The 21,422-nt window shown below is 42.0% G+C and overlaps 1 protein-coding gene across 14 annotated transcripts in view; it reads right to left on the bottom strand.

The window, feature by feature from the left end:
• The window catches only part of LOC124139629 (E3 ubiquitin-protein ligase MYCBP2-like), a 121,540-nt gene that overhangs the window by 16,744 nt on the left and 83,374 nt on the right, over nucleotides 1-21,422 (bottom strand). For 12 of the 14 annotated variants that reach the window (XM_048387783.1, XM_048387789.1, XM_048387786.1 and 9 more), the window contains 16 exons: nucleotides 21,004-21,051; nucleotides 20,107-20,430; nucleotides 14,843-14,947; nucleotides 12,714-13,065; nucleotides 11,998-12,144; nucleotides 10,342-11,890; nucleotides 9,425-9,623; nucleotides 9,065-9,276; nucleotides 8,571-8,723; nucleotides 7,862-8,002; nucleotides 6,916-7,059; nucleotides 4,264-4,354; nucleotides 3,628-3,761; nucleotides 2,061-2,126; nucleotides 1,127-1,366; nucleotides 597-752 (listed from right to left, as the gene is read on the bottom strand). In XM_048387783.1, coding sequence (XP_048243740.1) covers nucleotides 597-752; nucleotides 1,127-1,366; nucleotides 2,061-2,126; nucleotides 3,628-3,761; nucleotides 4,264-4,354; nucleotides 6,916-7,059; nucleotides 7,862-8,002; nucleotides 8,571-8,723; nucleotides 9,065-9,276; nucleotides 9,425-9,623; nucleotides 10,342-11,890; nucleotides 11,998-12,144; nucleotides 12,714-13,065; nucleotides 14,843-14,947; nucleotides 20,107-20,430; nucleotides 21,004-21,051 — 4,061 coding nt within the window. The remainder of the gene's footprint in view (nucleotides 1-596; nucleotides 753-1,126; nucleotides 1,367-2,060; nucleotides 2,127-3,627; nucleotides 3,762-4,263; nucleotides 4,355-6,915; nucleotides 7,060-7,861; nucleotides 8,003-8,570; nucleotides 8,724-9,064; nucleotides 9,277-9,424; nucleotides 9,624-10,341; nucleotides 11,891-11,997; nucleotides 12,145-12,713; nucleotides 13,066-14,842; nucleotides 14,948-20,106; nucleotides 20,431-21,003; nucleotides 21,052-21,422) is intronic. The other 2 variants (XM_048387791.1, XM_048387793.1) reach the window with 1 other exon arrangement.

Below are 21,422 nucleotides of genomic sequence, written 5' to 3'. Positions count from 1 at the left end.
AAATTTGAAATTTCGAACCCACAATCACCAGATCCTGGTATGTCTAAGGGATGTAACTCTATGTAACCATGTAACAATGCTGAAAACCCCTAATATAGACCTCACAGTGAATCAAATGGAGAACAATAATAATGTGTGTAAAGGAAAGTAACAGTTTATCAAAGAAAACATCCCAGAAATTTGCTGTATTTTCTATCACCCTACCCAAGTAATCTACCATATTCGACGTAATAAGCGCCCAGGGCGCTCTCAAAATTAGAAATAGGGGGCTCTTATTAGAATATTATTTTGGTGGAAAAAACAAAGTTGAAAGATAAATTAAGTGGTTTATGCTGACGGCCTGAACTGTTTATATACGACAGATATATTTTTCCAGAATTTAATTGCCCATAATTAAGGGTGCATATAACACACGAGTGCATATTATACATAAATAAATAATTCTTGTTTACATTGATCAATCGGAAGGGGTGCTAATTGGGATTGTTCACTTGCCAATATATTAGAAAATATCGCCGAGGGCGCTTATTAGAGCGGGGCGCTTATTACGTCCATGAGACTGATTCCATCCACACATCTGCAGACCTCCGCCCTACCTGTTTCTGTAGGTGAGACAGCTTGCTGCGACTGAAGAGTATTCCCACCATGTGTTCCTTCAGGTCATTGTCCACATCCAGAGCATCCGACACATCCTTCTTCCCCTCCATGTCATCGTCGTTCTCCTTCTCCGTGAAGATCAGCCGACCAAACACCTACACGCAACAGAAAAGCATGGCTGGTGATGCGATTCAGGTAAATCTCAAAGAATTGTCCAGTTATCAGAACCTAGGTTTCAGGTCTGAAATTGCCACAGAATAGTTTCAAAGCATCCCATTATCTATGGTTCAGTTTACAGATCTACTACCAACCAATTCATTTGGCTTGTTCAAAATGTAATAATAATTAAAAAAATATAAATAATATTTTGAATTCACCAAAATAAAAAACCTTGAAAAAACAAAATGGATATAGTTTCTGGAGTACTTATCACTAACCTTCATTATAAGAAATGTCAATTAAACTTCAATCAAGCAGAGAAGATTTTTCAAATAACAATGTACACCAAAGGGAAACAACTCTGTAGTACCTGTGAGGTGAGTATCCTGAAGACCCGGAGTGTCTCCGCCTCACAGTTGTATTCCTGCAGGTCCAGCGCCGTCTTCTTGACCGGGAGATACACATCCTCATCCTCCTGGCTGCCCAGCACCTTGACCTGGCGCACACGGAGGCTCTGGTCCGAGCCCTTCAGCTCCACCTGCAGGTGGCGACACTGGGTCTCCTGCAGGGCACAGCTCACCCAGCCCACATGGCGTGGCTCCAGTTCCACCTGAACACACACCTCCATCTTTATCAATGTGGCAACCTGATCCTCAAACATCCTCATCTCTACTTGGAGATTAATTTTATAAGAAAGCACATTTTTTAACTTATCCTGCATTACTCTTTATTACATTTACTGATGATCTTTTTACAGAAAGATGAAGCTGTGTGAGGTACAGCTGAAGAAGAAGTTGTTTCAACTAGTTGTGTGGCTATTCCCATCACACAGAGCCCACGTGACCACGGCAGTGATGACGTCACATATCTTCACAATACTCATGATACTGCTTGTCATCCAGATTGACAAGTCCTGTACAATAAAGTGTCCAGCTTTTTCACTGGCATCCCTTTGATGGTACATTTTCAGAGTCCATGTGTTGGTAACCAATGAGACAGAATTGAGTTATAGATTTCAACTGCATTTTATATTCTGTCAGTGTGACATTCCAGTGTAGGTGCTTGTACCTTTATCATGATGATTTGTTTCAGAATATTACTAACATCGCTACTAAAGTGAGTGAGTGAGTGAGTGAGTGAGTGAGTGAGTGAGTGAGTGAGTGAGTGAAGTGAAGTGAGTGAGTGAGTGAGTGCTGACAGATCTAGAAACATGAAATCGAAGTCCATGCAAACTCCATCACAACATCCTCGATTTCATGTGTTCAGTTCAACATCAGCAACATGTCCATGGGATTGTTTCCTACCTGTCTGACTTTCTTCATGTCTTCTGGGCAGGTTCCTGCACTGAAGTTCACCACGGACACCTTGTTCTGGACAGAGTAAACCAACCCATCTTATTAGAATTACAGTTGGTTATTTTGTTAAATTTCATAAATAACTTTCCCTGGTTTATAATTATTATGTTTGCTGTTTACCGCCACACTCAGTAATATTCCAGCTATATGATGGCAGTCTGTAAATAATCAAATCTGGACCAGACAATCCAGTGATTGATATCATGAGCATCGATCTACTCAATTGGGAGACGATGACATGCATCGACCAAGTCAGCAAGCCTGACCATCCGATCCCGTTAGTTGCCTCCTACGACAAGCATAGACACCTTTTACAGCAAGCATGGGTTGCTGATGACCTATTCTACCCCAGAGTCTTCACGGGTTACTTATTATTATGAAATTGTCCAGCCAATACTGTGACAGCATCACGGTATTACACAAGGTTACTGTGTCTTTATTTGTGATAAAACCACTTCTGAGATAAATCTAGCTTTCTTCACGCCACTTTGAAGGTACTTGTTGATATTATTGCATCACTATCGCGAGACTTTCATGATAACATTTTGGCATACAGATGAAAGAACTTATGAAAAGACATCGTATCACACTGTTACATAAAGTTCCATATAGCAAAGGCAACAACAAATTGATTCACCTGCTCATAAAATGTGTTTACAACCATAACTTTGTACAAAAGTAATAGAGTTAAATGTACATAAGTAATACAGAGTTATAAGTTCCTGTCAAAACAAAACAACCACCAATCTCTTTTAGGGTTTAGTTGGCAAATTGGCACATAAATCATATTGCAATATATCGCAATACTGAGGGCTATACCGGTACATATGGAAATATGTATTTGGGCCCAAAATATATATTCGTACTGTTCAAATGGTACTTCTTTATTCAATAATCCAGACTTCAGATAACGAGCCTACCTATTGTGTCAGCAATATGGAATATTATGTAAACAGCGTGAAGCGTGTGCTGTTTACATGGTTTAGACAGGAAACCATCCATCCTAATGCCTCAAGATATAATTTCTATAATGATATATTAATTCTTCTGGGACTGTACTGGAAAATATCAATACTCAAGGGTTGTATTGCGATACGTGTATTGCTGACGGCCATATTGCAATATACCGGTATACAGTTATGTTGCACAACCCTAATCTATTTCTAGTAAATTCTTGGCAAAGGTTGGTTGGTTGGTTGGTTTGTTGTTTAACGCCGCACTCAGCAATATTCCAGCTATATGACGGCGGTCTGTAAATAATCGAGTCTTGACCAGACAATCCAGTGATTGATGTCATGAGCATCAATCCACGCAATTGGGATCGATGACATTCATCAACCAAGTCAGCGAGCCTGACCACCTGATCCCGTTAGTCGCCTTTTACGACAAGCATAGTCGCCTTTTACGGCAAGCATAGTCGCCTTTTACGGCAAAGGAGGTAAAGCTTCCAATAACTGGTGGCCATGTAATTTGGGGTGGAGACTTCAAACAAAATCACAAAGATGAAAACTCCTACCCCAATATCCCTTGTGTTGTCGATGTGAGCATATACCATCCTTGGGTCGGACTTGTTGGAACAGGTGATGTTAATCAGCTTCAGCTTGTTCCGATCTTCATCCCCACTCTCCCAAAATGTTTCTGTGGAATTATCTGCAACAACACACACAAAAACACCTGTACCTCACAGAACCTGCAGCTGAAAACTGACAAACCTGACTGTTGACCCCAATGAATATGCATGGGTGATGGGTGATTTGTACAGTGGGTATGTAAGCTGTACGAGCCTCAGACGACTGGGCCACTTGTGCCCTACAGGTGAAAGAACTTATGAAAGGACATTATACATTGTTACATAAAGTTCCACATAGTAAAGGCAACAACAAATTGATTCACCTTCCCATAAAATGTGTTTACAACCATCACTTTGTACAAACATAACATAGTTAAATGTCCCTGACAACAAAATAACCACCAATCTCTTTTAGGGCTGGCGTATTGGCACATAAATCAAAATATAGTCAGGGCAAATCAGAGATTTGCATCCTCGATCACAGGTTTCTGTCACAGCAAATTGAGGCACCAGAGACGAGTGAACAACCTGTGCGCCCAGTTCTGCTGGAGACGAGTAGGTATATTTCATCTGGAATGTTACCTGTTAGACTGGCAATCATTGCTTGTCGACTAGAGGCTTTGATTTCTGCTGATGCTGTTAGGTCCCGCAAACAGGACACCTTGAAACCCAGCTGCAAGAAACACAGGGTGAGCTAAGAAACTGTGATTCTCAAAACATGCAGACAGAAAACATGCCTTCTTTCCCCAAGTCATTCAAGTAAGCAACGAATGCGCTGAAGTTAAAAATTCAATAATAGCTCTGCATGTAACATAAATGTGAATGTTTGTTCTTTAACGCTGCATTAAACAATATCCCATATATATACATATGACGGCAGTCTGTAAATAAGTGAGTCTGGATCAGACAATCCAGTGATTTGACATCATGAGCATCTGGGATATGATGACTTGCATCAACCAAGTCATCGAATCTGACCACCCGATCCCGTTAGTCGTCTCTTACAACAAGCATGGGGTTCTGAAGACCAATCTGATCCTGATCTTCATGGGCATGAAACATAAATAGTTGAATAATTGAATGTGCTTAGTAATAGAATAATATGACATTTGTAAATTTAAAAACTTTAGGAATGCTATTAATAATCCTATAACCCCTTCATGTTAGGCAATTTAGGTCTTTGTGGATCCAGACCTGGTGATGTGGATTTGGAAGACTGTATTGATGGTTTCTCAGAGTGATAAATCAGCAATAATACAGCACTAAGAACCATGCATGTTCCAGGATTGGTTGATAATACAAAAAAAATTTTTATTCCGAACAAGGCACTGTAACACAATTAACGAGATCATAGGTAAGAAATTATCTTTGCTGGTGTTCACTCATCCAAATATTCAAACATAGCAGCCATTTTGGCCACCTGACCCCAACTTTTTGTTACCAGCATAGGGTGCAAAGTGAGTGAGTGAGTGAGTGAGTTTGGTTTTACGCCGCTTTTAGCAATATTCCAGCAATATCACGGTGGGGGACACCAGAAATGGGCTTCACACATTGTACCCATGTCGGGAATCGAGCCCGGGTCTTCGGCGTGACGAGCAAACGCTTTAACCACTAGGCCACCCGACCGCCCCCATAGGGTGCAAAGGATCAGGTAGTCTCACACAGAATCCCCTATGACTGACAGTTGTCTTAACAAGTTGCTTTGAACAATATTTCAGTAAATTCCAGAACGTCACCTAAGTCTTCTTACTTGGTGAGAGTTTGTTTGTTTGTTTGTTGTTTAACGCCACACTCAGCAATATTCCAGCTATGCATTGGCGGCCATCGAGGCTGAACCAAACCAGTGATCAATATTTTGAGCAACGATCCTCATAGTCCAGGTATCATAACACGTGTCACTGAGTCTGACCATCCAATCCAGTTGGTCGCCTCTTTCGATCAGCACAGGTCTTTAGGGACCTGGGTCCCGTTCCACAAAGCGATCGTAGCCGTAAGACGATCGTAACTGCCATACTTTAAAATAGACTTACGACAGTCTTAGCGCTAAGATCGCATTGTGGAACGGGGCTCTGTTCTAACCTGGAATCACCACACAGAGGTGAGTGTATCAGTTGGGATTAACGCTGCTTTGAACAGTATTTCAGTCATGTCACAGCATGTCAGCTTAAGGTAAGGAAAGCCATATTGATGCAGATGTCAGACATATACCACTTTGGTGAAACCCAAGACCATGGGCATGGGTCTAACAAATCCCTAATCAAGGTGAATCAATTCAAATGCTTGATCAGCAAATCCTGGCAAGGCTAAGGGACACAACTCAGCACAGTACTGGGCCATGAATGCCCTTTAGGCCCCAAATGGAAAGCCTGACAAGGACCAAGTCTAGTGACAAAAGCATGGATAATAAAAAGAATGAAAATGAATGCTGTGGAATTATACAAAGAGTAATGAAATATTTGGCTATAAATTTCTTCAATGTGAACATAACCATTCCAAACCGAAAACACTGAATAGAAATCAAGCCAAACTTTGCTTGCAAAACTTCAAGAATGACCCATTGTCTTGATAAGATATATTTCCCCCAATCTTCTCAACAGAAAAAAACACAATATGAATAAAAATAAATGAGTACAACTGAGTACAAATGACTCTAAAATATTCACAATTCAAGGTTAACTGTTTCAAACTTTTGCCACAAAAGTCAAGCATAATGTCCTCACCAACATCGATATCATCCATTGTCTTCCCTGAATAATAATCATACAATAGCTAGGTCCATCAAGTTCGTCTTACAAGATGATTTACAATAACTGAGAAAGACTAGACCAGATTATGCAGAAAATTGCAATTTTATGAAGTGAAATAAATTTCAAAACAATGCTCTAACCTTTGTTTTCAGAGTTTAGGGAATTTTGACTATGACCAATTATGAAACTATAAACAAAAAGGACTTAGTTCATTGTTAAAAGTGTTTTTAAATTTAACAAATTCATCTCTATTCCTTCCCTGTAGGTGTGAATTTATTATCTAACCATTCTGAAGAGTTATTGGTAAATAGAGACTGAAGAAAAATAATGTAGGTTATTAAATGTTTGCTTTTTTCAAAACTCAATCCAAGAATTCAGCCACAATTTACAGATTTTGTTATTTCTATGTAAGTGAGCATTATGCAAGTGCATGGTATTGTTAAGATCACAATTCAGTAGAGTAGCTCTGTCATGCTACTGAACTCACCTGTGAGGCATCTATACTGATCTCCTCTGACTCCTCATCCGACTTGCTGAGGATGCGGCTGATGTTGCTGAAGACGTGACTCTCATGGAGGAACTGGTGGTCCGACTGTGTGAACTCCAGACAGTAGCAACATACTCCCATCCTCTGTGGAGAAGTAGACAGTGGGTGAGTGAGTGAGTGAGTGAGTGAGTGAGTGAGTGAGTGAGTGAGTGAGTGAGTGAGTGAGTGAGTGAGTGAGTGAGTGAGTGAGTGAGTGAGTGAGCTCATACATAGCAGACATTGTGACCATATCATCCCCATTTTAACCACTTGTTATGACAAGCATAGAATTTGCTTCCTAGCTGGGTTTTTTTCATACCGCAGCAATATTCCAGCCATTTAATAGCAACCTGTAAATAATCATGTCTGGACCAGACAAACCAATGGTTAATATTAAGACCAACATCCCATATCATCAGGGAATGTGGTTAAGCCCAGTCAGAGAACCTGATCACTCGAGTGAGTGAGTGAGTGAGTTGGTTTAATGCTTTGAACATCCTTTCAGTAATATGATGGCATGTCAGCTTAATGCTTGAGAAAAGACTGAAGTCTGACGCCTGATCCCCACATGACAAGCATGACATACTGGGTCTCTCTGCTAAACAGGAATCTCAACAATCTCACAATGTGAGGGCTGTCTGCCACTAACCTGCAGTGAGGACCCAAGAGGTAGCTGCATGACTTGAGGACACACAGAGGGACAACTAACTACGTGAGGGCTGTCTGCCACTAACCTGCAGTGAGGACCCAAGAGGTAGCTGCAACATGACTTGAGGACACACAGAGGTACAACTAACTATGTGAGGGCTGTCTGCCACTAACCTGCAGTGAGGACCCAAGAGGTAGCTGCATGACTTGAGGACACACAGAGGTACAACTAACTACGTGAGGGCTGTCTGCCACTAACCTGCAGTGAGGACCCAAGAGGTAGCTGCATCATGACATCCGAGATGGTCTGTAGCAGGGTGTGGAACGTCTCAGGGAGGGGGGCCACAGCTTTCCCCGCGATCGTGATGTCTGACAGCGGGTGTTCACACAGAGGCACGTCCTGTAGAAAGAGAAGACAGGGAGCTGACACAAGTCTCACTTCTGCCGTATACTCTCAATACATGGCCTGATTATTTGTGACCCAGCACATTATCCAAACAGTACTGTATCAAGCTATAACTCACTGTGTAAACAACAGAGCAAGGTATATCAAAACTGTATCTTTTGTGGAACCTTTAACACTTTTATAACTTTGGAACAAAAATTTGACTTATTTTTAATAGCTCTTCACTTGCCACACACGAAGATTGGACATATTATTAGAACATCATCATTGTACATCCCTGTCAGTTCATTTATTTGTTAGGGAGCCATGTGGCTCCTAATGTGAATATTTAAGGATCCAAACTTCAGTTTTTAGGAGCCAACAGATATCTTAAACAAATATTGTCGCCAGTTATGTTTACTTTTAGGTAGTCAAGTGGGGAGCAGTAGATAAATTTACGGCGCCAATCATAGATTCGAGTCGCTTTGACCACCAAAATGATCGCTACGTAGAGGGCTGTTGTATAAGAAGTTGTGTGAGGAAATGCAGGGTGTTACAAATACTGCTATAAGTAGGCACAAACCTCCTGGTCCTTTTTCACATCCTTCTTCTCCTTGGCCGGCTCCTCCTCCTCTTCCTCCTCATCCACGGGCGGCATGAGCGACACCGTGAAGAACCAGAACAGATCGTGCAGACACACCTGCTGCACCACGCTGCGCAGCAGCCAGTTGAAAGCCTGCAGCATGTAGCAAACATGCTATAATAAACAAGTCACAAATACCCCACTTCCAACAAGTTATTGGTAGATAGTGACAAATACCACCCTAATGTGATGCTATTCAAAGACAAGTCACAAATACCCCACTTCCAACAAGTTACTGGAAGATCATTACAAACACCACCCTTCTGTGATGTTATTCAAAGACAAGTCACAAATACCCCACTCACAACAATTTATTGAGAGATCATAACAAATACAACCCTTATGTGATGATATTTATAGATTGTCACAAATACCCCACTCACAACAATTTATTGAGAGATCATGTGATTATAATAGCATTGTAAGAATCTCACCTGCATGGCAAACACACGACAGGAAGCCTTGCGCAGTGCTTGTCTCATGGCCAGCTGCAGACTGTCCAGGTCATGTCTCTGGATGATGAACTCCATCACTGGCCGCTGCAGCGCACGCTCTCCGTTACCCGAGGGTGCTCCACTCCGGTCCACAGAGTTGATCAGCTTTGTCATGGCTGCTGATGGATGCTTCAGTAACGACATCCCTCCATCTGCAGCACAGGGACCAATCAGTGCACACTAATGTTCACACATACAATCTCACCATAACAGATCAACACCCATTTAAACAAATGTGAAGCAACATTAAACACTAAACACAAGAGATATGGGGTCGTAAGTTGACGTAGTTCCACCGACCTCCGACTCCTCCACTGTTGTTTCTCCTCCTGGCCATGGCCCGGTTCTGCGCCCCCTGTTGACTGTTCTCATCATCGGAGGAGATCTCCGATATACTGCGGTGGAAGATCTTCTTGAAGTGCTCCTGCTCGTTATCCGGACTCGTTCCAGCACTCTTCACCACTGCCTTGGCTTCACCAGACACATTCATGCTGGGGTCCTGCACGGCAGAAACAAACATGAACATTAGAAGCTTGAACACGCCATCCACTACGTTAATTTCAATTAGTGAGTGAGTGAGTATGGTTTTATGCCGCTTTTAGCAATATTCCAGCAATATCACGGCGGGGGACACCAGAAATGGGCTTCACACATTGTACCCATATCGGGAATCAAACCCGGGTCTTTGGCGTGACGAGCAAACGCTTTAACCACTAGGCTACCCGACCGCCCCTAATTTCAATTAAGAAACAAATGACAAGTGGGACTTGTTTATTGTACAATAAAACACTGACTGGATGTTAAGGATCCATACCAAAACAATGCCTTTACAGTAAATAAAAATCATCCATCAACTTCTAAGTAATGCCTATCAAACATTTAATCAGTACATATATTCAACATACATAAGTCTGCGTTGAAATCAACATACACAACTGATAACAGCACACACACAGAGACACAATCGGTTCAGCCCTCCGTAACACGCCATACCTCTCTCAACCATTACCCCAAACTATCCACCCCCTACATCACACCATTACATCACAATCTCTTAGAATGTATATACATACACAATTTAGAATGTAACGAAAGCAAGGATACCAAACGAAACCGGAAGCGATATTGTGTGCAATACGAACGGAGATAACTCTACCATGGGATAACATGAAGACCATTAGAAAATATGGTCAGAACATAAGTTTACAAATACTTACCACTGGTCCTGGCGGTGAATACTGTGAGAATGGTCGGACATCCTGCCCAAGTGACCCTGACCTTGCCAACGGACTATGTCGCGGTTCTGTCGGCAACCTGGGTCTGTATGAAATCGTTCTCCTGTTCGCCATGCTCAGTGACCCTGACCTCACAAACACCCTCTCTTCGTCATCAATCAAAATATCCTCTGCAAATGCTGAATCAGCGTTCTGGGCATTTTGTTGAACCAGATACTGGAAGGGAACAGGAGGGAAGGGTTCTAGTTCCGACCCAAGGTCCTCACTGACACTGGGGAGAATCATATCGGCACGGGAGTGGGGCTTCTTGTGATGTTTGGGCAGAGTAAAGCCAGAGGCACTTGCCAGGTCTAAGAGAAACATAGCATTGTTCTTCAACACTATATGACCCTCCTGAGGTGACACCAGGGTAGCTTGTTTTGAGAGCATTGATTTCCTCTTTACCTTCTTTGATTTATCTTTTTCCTTTTGAGATTGTTTTTTGTCACGGAGGTACTTGTCCCTGCACTTATCACACATGAGGTACCAGCTACTGCCGCCAATGCCCCCCTCTCCACAGTTCCCCGCCCAGCCGCCACAGAAGTTCCCCCCGCTATTGTACCCCTTCCCACAGGCATGCCGGCCACAACCAGGGTGGTTCTGCCTCATGTGATACGTAACCGGGTGGGGGAAGGACCCTCCACACAGTTCACACAACGTCTCCCTCTCCCCACCTCCACCTCCAAACATCCCAGCAACTGCGTCACCAAATAGATTCCCCTTGGCAACAGCCTTTGCCTCTTTCCTCTTCTTGCTCTTCTTTTCCTTATCCTTCTCCTTATCTTTTTTCTCCGCCTTCTTCATCTTCACAGCTTGAGCAGGACTAGGGAGTATGAGGTCTTGACCTATTACCTTGAGGACGGATGTGGACAGTTCCTCCCAGAAGTACACCAGATGCTGGATGGTGGGAGGAAGCTCCTTGTCCTCCTTGTCCCGAACTTCGTCTCGTTCCTTGGCCTCCAACTTCCACTTGTCTCCTTCAGATTTGACTCTTGCGATTGGGGGTCGAAGAGGGGTTGGTGCCCTCTCCCCCTTCAGCAGCTCCGTTTCACTGATGTCTTTGATCAGAGGCTCAAGATTAAACCTAACTCTGCTCTCATTAATATTATCCTTTTTCTTCTCCTTTGAAAGATCTTTGCTGGAGTCTGTTGCATGACGAACTCGGATCTTCTCCTGTTTCTTCTCTTTCACAAACTTGGACATTTCTTTTGGCAGATCAGGGTGGAACTTGAGGAATGAAGCACACGCCATGGCATCATGGACAATGCCCTCATGCCACATGAACGCAGCGAACACAGCCCGGAGACACTCAGCCACTGACGGAGACAAGGCTTCCTTGACCGGGTCACGTGGTCGGTCAAGAATCGTGGAGGCTGAAGATGACCGTGACCTCATCAAAGGATTGATGTCACGAGGAGATGGGGATGAGGCTCTTTCTCGCTTGGTCCTCAGTTGCCGACCTCTATCTTTCCTATTTGCCTTGGGTGACAACCTGCAGCGGAAAGAACATATAAACACATTTTGCAACAAAATCCATTTCAATTAGCCAACGGGATAAGGCCAAAATCGTAACTGAAATTTCTCAAGATATGAAATTACCTTATAGCCTCATCTTTTGGTGATGATGATCCTATATTAAACGCTCCAGTCATCTGTGGGGCAGTCTGTCCAGGACTACCTGGCCGAACTATACCAGCAGCACTTGCACCAAGTTGAGGACTTCCTGTGGCTACTCTCCGATGTGGGCTAAAATCAAAATATTTTTACATATTATAACCATGAAGACTGAAACAGTCCTTTGCTGATCCAGAGTACCCCTTAATCTGTAATTTTGCAACATAAGAGAGAGAGCGTGAATGAGTTAGGTGTAATACCGCTTTGAACAGTATTCCAATTATTAGAGTGTCAGCTTAAAGTAGGAGGAAAGCCCAAAGTGATGCAGGTCTTGTAATTTTACCACATTGGTGAAACCCACGAGCACCGGTATGGTGCTGACAGACCTAGAAATATAACCGGGGCAAACCGGATTCAAACCCGACAAAGGATACAATGTACTATGAATTGTGGTGCTTTAGACGACTGGACTCTTCATGCCAAAACATAAGAGAGAGACTATGACTTTATTTAATGCCCAACACAACATCATAATGATATCTGGTGTTCTGCAATGTCACATTACATCCTTAAAACAAAAACATTATACAAATCCTAGTCAAGTCAACATTATGGCTTCATAGGACTCCCTCCCTAAAAGACTTTCCTTTCCAAAATACCTAACAAAAGACAATTATGAAACACCTTATGACTGTACCCACCTGCCACCTCTGACCGGCGAGGCGTATCTGGGGCTGCCACATCCTGATGCTCCTGGGGGTGGAACTGTTGGTAATCCAGGCACATCCTTCACTGGAGCCACCTTGCCCCGCCCCTCTGGTGCTGGGGGTACTTGCGGCAGCTCCTTTCTCACAGGGGGAGGCGTCACAGGAGGAGACACATTCTTGTCAAAGGAATGGTCCTTCTGCAGCTTTCCCCGAGTGCTCCTTATAGGTATGGGGCTGCCAGGCGGGGTCTTGAAGGCTTCCTCCTTCTGCAGCGTGCCCCGAGGAGAGTCCCCTGGGCGCGGGCTGTCTCGGTCACGTAGCGCTGGGGAGGCTGATCGGGGAGAACCTGGCAGAAGAAACCACACCTGTTTTCAATATCTGCTGTAACCTCGCCAAGAGTGCTAAGACTCTAACCAGTGTCTGAAATAACTGCCCGCCTGCCTGCCTGCCCGCCTGCCCGTGTCTGGTAACTTTTCTGTCGGGCTAAAGGAAATTTTCCTCTACCTACCTGACTTTCTGGCAGAAATTTTTTGGCCTATTTACATATTCAGTTTGATTATAACTCCTGTAGATTCTCAAATAATTGTTTGCATTATTTCAACTGAATCAAGACACGATATGTCTCTTATGTTTTGCGAATTTCAAATATTTATAATGTCTGAATGTGGACAGGTAACTTTCCAGAAGGGCAGGCAACATTTATGCTTCACCTGCCCAACTGTCTTGTTGGGTTTTAAAATTATTTCAAACACTGACTCTAACCATCATATATGTGAATGAGGCTTGCTCTGTAATCAGAATTTGTTCAGAACCTTTCAAGATCCAGTATATTTTGTTGTTTGATCCAGGGATCATACTCTCAACTAGCTGGAATATTAACATGGAGAAACTCTTAAATATAGGACTTTGTTGTTGCTGGGACGAGATTGTTCCCACAAAATGTCCTAACATGTTTCCCTAGTACATCTCACCGTACACTAGAGCATAATATCCATAGCACATTTTAGGTTACAAGTTTCGGGTGAAAACTGAACAAAAATAATCTCTCTTCAGGTGAATTATTGGCTGACATGAACAGGAGAAACAAAGTCAAAATATCAATGTAAATGGACATTTTGTGATAAAAGATCACACAAGAATTTATAATTTTAATTGTATTTCCTGTTATGATATACATATTTCATGTGCAGAAATCCAAATTATCATAGGTAGGCTAACACCAAATTCTCCTTAATCTGTTTGTAAAATACATTGTTATAGGCCTGGACAGAACAGCTTGAAATGTCATTAGTCTATGTTAAAATATGGGGGTTATGAATGTCTTAGCGCTAAGATCACTTTGTGGAATGGGACCTGGCATCTTCCCGAGGCAAGAGAGTTAACTAACTATAAAAGTCCAGTTTCCACCCTTGCCGAACTAGGCTGGTATTATGGAGTTACATTTTGGCTCGACTAACGAGTCTATGCATAGTCCAATAAAAATCCGGTTCGTACACTGTCGTGCAGATTTCGGTCGATTACAGGATTTGCAAAGCATGTGCACCGCCAACTCGTTGCCAGCAGATATTTTCCAAATCTTATCATGTTTTTAATCAAGGTGCTCATGTGATTTGATGCATTTCGCGATGTTAGTCCCGTTTTATCACGATATTGATCTTGATTATCGATCAGATCGTCCTGACTGGGCAACACCATTTTGTGTGAAGCAAACGCAAGTGATATGAGAGGTGGAACCTGATTGATCCATAGGAGTGGCTTTGAAGGGACATAACTGGTAATACCTACTGGTGGCGCTATGATTGAGCCCAGTAATACCAGCCTAATTCGGCAAGGGTGGAAACTGGACTTTTAAAGTCAGTAAACTTGGGAAGATGGGGACCTGGATTCCTCCTTATTCCCCAAGCTGAAAACACAACCTAGTAACTCTGGCCTCTCCATCACAATCATAGCTGCTGTAATACCATTCTGGGGAAGTGAAAAGCTTATAAAAACTTGGCACAACCCCTGCTGACTGCTGCTGTTCTCCCAATCAGCATGCATGACTACCTTACCTATTCTAAACAACAAAAGGTGGCAAAATGAGGTGACCTGGTCAAAATACATCCTTATCAATGTGGACTTACCCGAGTCACTGGCTGGCTTTGGGCTGGAGCTGCGTGATGTTTTCTTGGGGGAGCCTGGAGGAGAGGGATTGGGGGTGGGGCCGTTACCATTGGCTCGACTTTCACCTGTAACATATACAAAACACTGGTCAATTCTAGATGCAAAAAATAAACCCCACCGGAGGTGCACACACCACCGCAATAAGAAGCTGAACACGATCAGCATCATACAGCTTTTCCTTTTCATGAAAAATCTAGAAATATTCTCAACGAAAAATCCTTCAACCTCCTTTTTTTTAACATTTATCGGTTATTAAACTAATCAAATGAATTTGTATGTAATCCATGGCAATGACAATATAGCAGCCAAAACTTCAGATTTTGGCTTTGTGACAATGTAAAGAATGTTCAGAGAGAGTGACTGAGTTTAATGTCGCTTTGAACAGTGTTCCAGTTATATCGCGGCGTGTCAGCTTGATGTGGAGGAAAGCCAGAAGTGATGCAGGCCTCAGATGTTTACCACTTTGGAGAGACCCACAAGTGCGGTTATGGTGCTGACACATAGTTCAGCAAGCTGTGATAAAGGAGTGAGTTGTGCTTTATGCTGCTTTGATTGTTTGTTTGTTGTTTATACTGCCGCACTCAGCAATATTCAAGCTATGTCAGCAGTATGTAAATAATTTCATCTGGACCAGACAATCAAGTGATTGACATCATGATCATCGATCTACGCAGCGCATACACTTAATAAAACTTGAAATATGACATTAAGATTCATATACATGCATAAAAAGTTGAAAAAGCACACATAGCAGCACATACAACAACAATCATGGCACATTTCATAATAAATATCTGAAAAATATGTTTCTATTATCCTGAAGAAAATTACTACTTAGTCAGAAGGGAATCAAAAAAAGGAAAAGAAGTATCACAAAACCCTCATGCAACAACATGAACACAGCCGTTCTGCATATTCCTCTGCAGAGTGAGTGAGTGAGTATGGTTTTACGCCGCTTTTAGCAATATTCCAGCAATATCACGGCGAGGGACACCAGAAATGGGCTTCACACATTGTACCCATGTCGGGAATCGAATCCGGGTCTTCGGCGTGACGAGCGAACGCTTTATCCACTAGGCTACCCGACCGCCCCTCCTCTGCAGAAGAATGAACACTTGGAATGTGCAAAACTACATCGAAAGTGGTTAATTTCTGATTTACTTGCAATTACTTTATATTTTTTTATGCCTAAATTTAAAATATATCATATCATAAGAAAGAGCTGAGAGATGTTAGGAGGAAAGTCATCAGCTATGTTTGCTGATTAATGCTGCAGTCAGCGATATTCCAGCCATATTTCTCTCCCCAGTAAAGACTTGAGTCTGGACCAGACAAACCAGTGATTGATATAATGAGCCATGTCCCACACAGCCAGGGAATGATGACTTGCAATGAACCAAGTCACTGGACCATCCTATACTGGCCTCTTCAACTACCATAGGGTAATGGGGACAAATTCTACCCCCAGCCTCAAGGGGAACAAAACTACACAAATATAGGCCAACAAGGCAGAAGTCGGTAATAAGTGTTGCACTTGTGCCCAATACCTTTGTCTTTTTGGACAATAAAATATGTTTAATAATAATAGGCCAACACAAGTAAAACCATGAGGACAGGTAGGGTGCTAATGCCCCAAGTTTCATCAATGGAGCACATACAAAAGCAACATTCAGCAGATCCTGGCAACTAAGGGATGCAACTCTGCACAGAGAATTGTAATTGATATCTACTGCCTACTTAGAAAGTCAATTTCATACGTCAATAGTTGACATGTTTGTACACATAGCATTCCTCTATTACCTGTGAATACATACAGCAACTATACAGTGTTGTAGTGACAATAGTAAGCTAATGAGTAAGTGAGTGAGTTTGGTTTAACGCCGCTTTGAACAGTATCCCAGTTATATCATGGTGTGTCAGCTTAATGTGGGAGGAAAGCCCAAAGTGATGCATGTCTCAAACGTTTACCATGAGCATGGGTATGGTGCTGACTACCTAGAAACATGATCGGGTCGAAACGGAATTCAAACCCATGATCATAGGTTTCTGCTGTGACCAAGGGAGACACCTCTGCCCAGTGAATTGTGGCACTTATGACGACGGGGCCAACCATGCCCCCTTGTAAGTTAATGAAATGGGGGAGTTAAATCAGATCATAAACGTTGTGCGAACCCTCCCATTGCTGCCATTAAAGCAGTGTGTAGAGCAGACAGTAGCAAGGCTATGGCACATGTTACACATATTGTTGATGGAGATACATCGCGGCTTGTACAACGTAATCTGAGCCCTTATAGGATAGTAGAGGGGCGATACACCAATGCATAGGTAGATCACGATGTTTACTTCTCGATACAAGTATCGATCACAATTGCATACTAAGCAAAATATATTTATTCTTTCCTTAAATGTATTCTATATTTTTTTTCACACCAAATACTAATTACTAGTGTAAATGAGTAGTGCCATTGTGAAATCTGTAAGTTGTCAGTGTGCCAGGTATTTGGTCATCCTGTCTATAAAAAGATGACGTACGCACCAGATATGAGCACATGCAAGTATCGTGATATGTATTGGATCGTGAGCAAGGTATCGTGACACGTATCAGATAACACAGTTGGTGAATCGTCCCACCCTACCATACGACTTATTTGTATTCCTCATGTGGAACCAGGCCTTGCTTGATTCGATGGTTAAAACAAGCAACTACATTGCATTGCGGCCATATGTATTCATGAGCGATGAAGTAGCGTAGTGTATACAAACAAGTAATGACGATGTACATAACCATGCATAGAGCAGAGGAAGATCAGACAGGATTATAGTGTCATACACATGCCCCCATTCACACAACAAGCATCTTACCGACAAGCGACACCAGTCTTTGCGGACTGATTGTGCGGAATCGATAATTCAGGGATATTGTTTTTAACTGTGGGACTTTGTGAAACTCCTGGCTCCAGCAGTTATCATAGACAGCGTTTACACACTTCACATTATCTGTGTGCCAAGCAAGCAGAGGCAAGCAAAAAGAAAACTGCAATAAGTCAACACTATTTCACTGCACAAAGGGCAAACAATTCAAGTCGACAGTGGGTAAAGTGACAATGTTAGAAAAACACATGAAAGCATATCAACACCAGAGGCTGCTGTAGTATTAATGAAATCTGTGTTTTCAAGATGAAGAGCAGTAATCATTATTATCATCATCATCATCATTATCATTATTATTATTATCATTATCATTATCATCATCATCATTATCGTTGACTTAGTTTGGCCCCTTCAACGACAACATTAGGGGTGTTCAGATACACCCACATCACGATCGATGCGGGACCATCGACACACATCGTGATACCATATTTGCACAATTATTGCACGAACGATTCCATGGCATAGTTATCAAGGAGCTGTTGCCATGGTTAATTTAGGCTTGTTCTTGAATAATTTTGCAATCAGATTTGCTTCTGGAACTAACCTGAATAGTTACAGTTACAGTCCACGAGTCCTTATAATGATAACATATATTGCAAAACCTGTAACAAGGACAAATTTCTACTATTCCTCATGATACCTTAACTACTCATATAGGAAAACTCTTAACAAGGGCAAATGTCCACTCGCCCTTGTGATACCTGTGCTATTGGTCAGTTTGGCAAGGACCATAGGATAGTGCTATGTTAGACCCTAATTTTGAAAAAAAGCCACATTTTCAAAGACAATGGGGCATCTTAACATTGCGCTGTATGGGAAAGTGTGGGTCTACGTCTGGAATATCTGATATCTTCAGATAAAGGACCCATGTTAGAATGTTTCTAGAGCAAACCCTGCCTGGGCTAGGTTATTGCAAACCTTCGTAAATAGCACTTTTTGAAAATCACGACACCTTAGAAACATAAATTGTCACCCTGGCAGCATTTTATGTATGGTGTCATCAGGTGACAAGTTGTGATGTACTGATACACCAGTGGCTAATGACACCTTAATGAGCGTGGTTCAGTAGAACTGCAATGTAAGTTCACCTATAAATGACTTATCCTACACCAGGGGAACAAAATCTTGAGTAGATGTGCAAGCATCATTACGTACTGTCATGCAATCTGCCAAACCATTGGCACCTCATAGTATCTAACAACAGCATCCTCATTTAGTACAAATTTTACAACATGTGTGAAACTTTTATTCCCCAGAATTGTTAACCTCCAAGGATTTGTCAAATGAATAAGTACACATTTTCTACCATTTGCTTATATGCAATGTTGGAAGCTCTTTTGGAATTTTCAATATTTTCACATTTTCAGGGAATTTTGTTTGTTTGTTTGTTTGTTGTTTAACACCGCACTTATCATTATTCCAGCTATATGACGGCGGTCTGTAAATAATCGATTCTAGACCAGACAATCTTGTGATTGACATCATGAGCATTGATCCACGCAATTGGTATACGATGACATGCATCAACCAAATCAGCTAGCCCTACCACCCGATCCTGTTAGTCGCCTCTTACGACAAGCATAGTCACCTGTTGCTGCAAGCATGGGTTGCTGAAGACCTATTCTAACCCAGACCTTCATGCTCGTTTCAGGGATTTGCCAGATGTGAAAGCCTGCATCCTACATGCAGAAAACTTGAAAACTGCCACACAACTGAGTGCATCCACTGGGCCACACATACATCACTTGGGGTAGAGTACCGTTTCCGTATCGATCGGGGTCATATGTGCGTGTGTGTTGGCAAAACAAGAAGATTTTCCATTGCAACTTCATCAAACACAGAGGCCACTTCTCTTGGATCACCATTTTGTAGCTTGGGATCACCTATATAGGAACCTGGGATCCCAACAATCAAAGACTTTGAATCCCCAGAACCCCCAAAAGAAATAACCCAGGTAAGTCCCTGCATTTTCATGTTTTTCAAACAAATAGGAATTATCATTATTATGTCTTCATTTTGAAAACACAGCAATTTGCAAATATGTAAAGTTGTGAAAATACAACCCTGTAAATTTCAACAATTCAGGCTATGAAATACTCATTGTTATCTAACACAGCTTATGAAATATTATGTGGAATGTGAAACACTATGTGGAATGACAGAAAGCCACACTTTTACATGAGATCAATCACTGGTGAACTGACAAACCACATCACTTTGACCACAAGGCTGCAACAAGCTCAACATGCACAAGAGCGATAAAGCATCACATCAAAACACACATCCTCACCTAGCGCCTTGACTAGTTCCCTGACTGACACACCCATCAGCTCCGGAGGCAGGTCCCTCCCATCTCTCCCCTTTCCAATCATGCCTAGATCGGCAGCTTGGCGTTCCAGGTAGGCTGTCTGCGGAGCTCGTCGGTCCGGCACGGAATACGCCTTGACCGGCTGCGGCATTCTCCTCGTGGTCATCGGTGTGGATGTGAAGGGTCCCCCGCTTGAAGACTGAGCGTCGTCTCCTGCAGTGTCTACCACAAGTGTCACAGGTTCAAAGGGGCTGGCGGTGGCGCCGGCGGAGGATTGACCGAACATTGGTACACTTGCCGCAGCTTCTGTTGTGGGGAAAATCAAATCATTAACTAAATACTGACATGATGCATATAATACCTAACACTTTAATTGATGTGCATTTGTGGAAAAGAAAATAAGCAGGATTTGGTGCAGAATAAAAATATCAATAAAAAAAATATTCAAACCAAATTACCAGTAATGTATTCCCAAAATAGATCACACAAATATGTCATTATGGTACAAAATTATTATTTATCAAAAACATAAACCTGCACAAAAATTAGTCTCTATTATGTTATTACCAAATTAATTTTGAAATCAAAAGTATTACCCTAGGTAAACACATTACTCACTATTCAACCACTTACACTTAAATATCAAAAACTTCAGCCCAAGTATCAAGTTTCAAGTACAACTAAACCAATTTAGTCAACAAATTAAAAAACAGGACAAGAATTATGTATATGAAAAAAGATATTTGGGTTGAAAGTGCTAATACGTCACTGTACAAGAAATACCAGTTTGAAATGGAACTATCTGTAAAGACAAAGAGCATGAGAAAATAAAGAGCAGCAACCACAGGTCACAGACACAGGGCAAACACGAAGGGTTACCTTGATGCCCAAATGCAAAGGAGGTTGTGGTGCTCCTAGGAGCGAAGCCTGGCAAAGAGAGAGGGGTGTATACTGCAGATATGTCTAGGACAGACACAACACAGTGCTACAGGCAGTGTTCCCGTTTACCGATTACCACTTTGTTACCATTAAAATAAGGCTTGAAGCGTTAATTCATATGACCTTATAAATCTTTGTTGTTGACCAATACATCAATGATATTCCCATAAGTATATTTTTTTTAACAAAGTCAGCTTGTCTGTTACCATCAGGGTTTCCCCTTGTCTATTTTCAGTGCAAGGGAATATTTCGAGGTTAAATATATTTTTGAAGTGACTTTGTTTCAAAATATTAAAAGAAAAGAGAAAATTGTGACTGAACTTTGCGTGAATGATGTGTAGATCTAAGTTACCTCAGAG

This window comes from Haliotis rufescens, unplaced genomic scaffold (genome assembly GCF_023055435.1).
Source record: "Haliotis rufescens isolate VD_foot unplaced genomic scaffold, xgHalRufe1.0.p SCAF_7, whole genome shotgun sequence".
NCBI lineage: Eukaryota > Metazoa > Mollusca > Gastropoda > Lepetellida > Haliotidae > Haliotis > Haliotis rufescens.
This window is presented reverse-complemented; position numbering and strand designations above follow the sequence as displayed.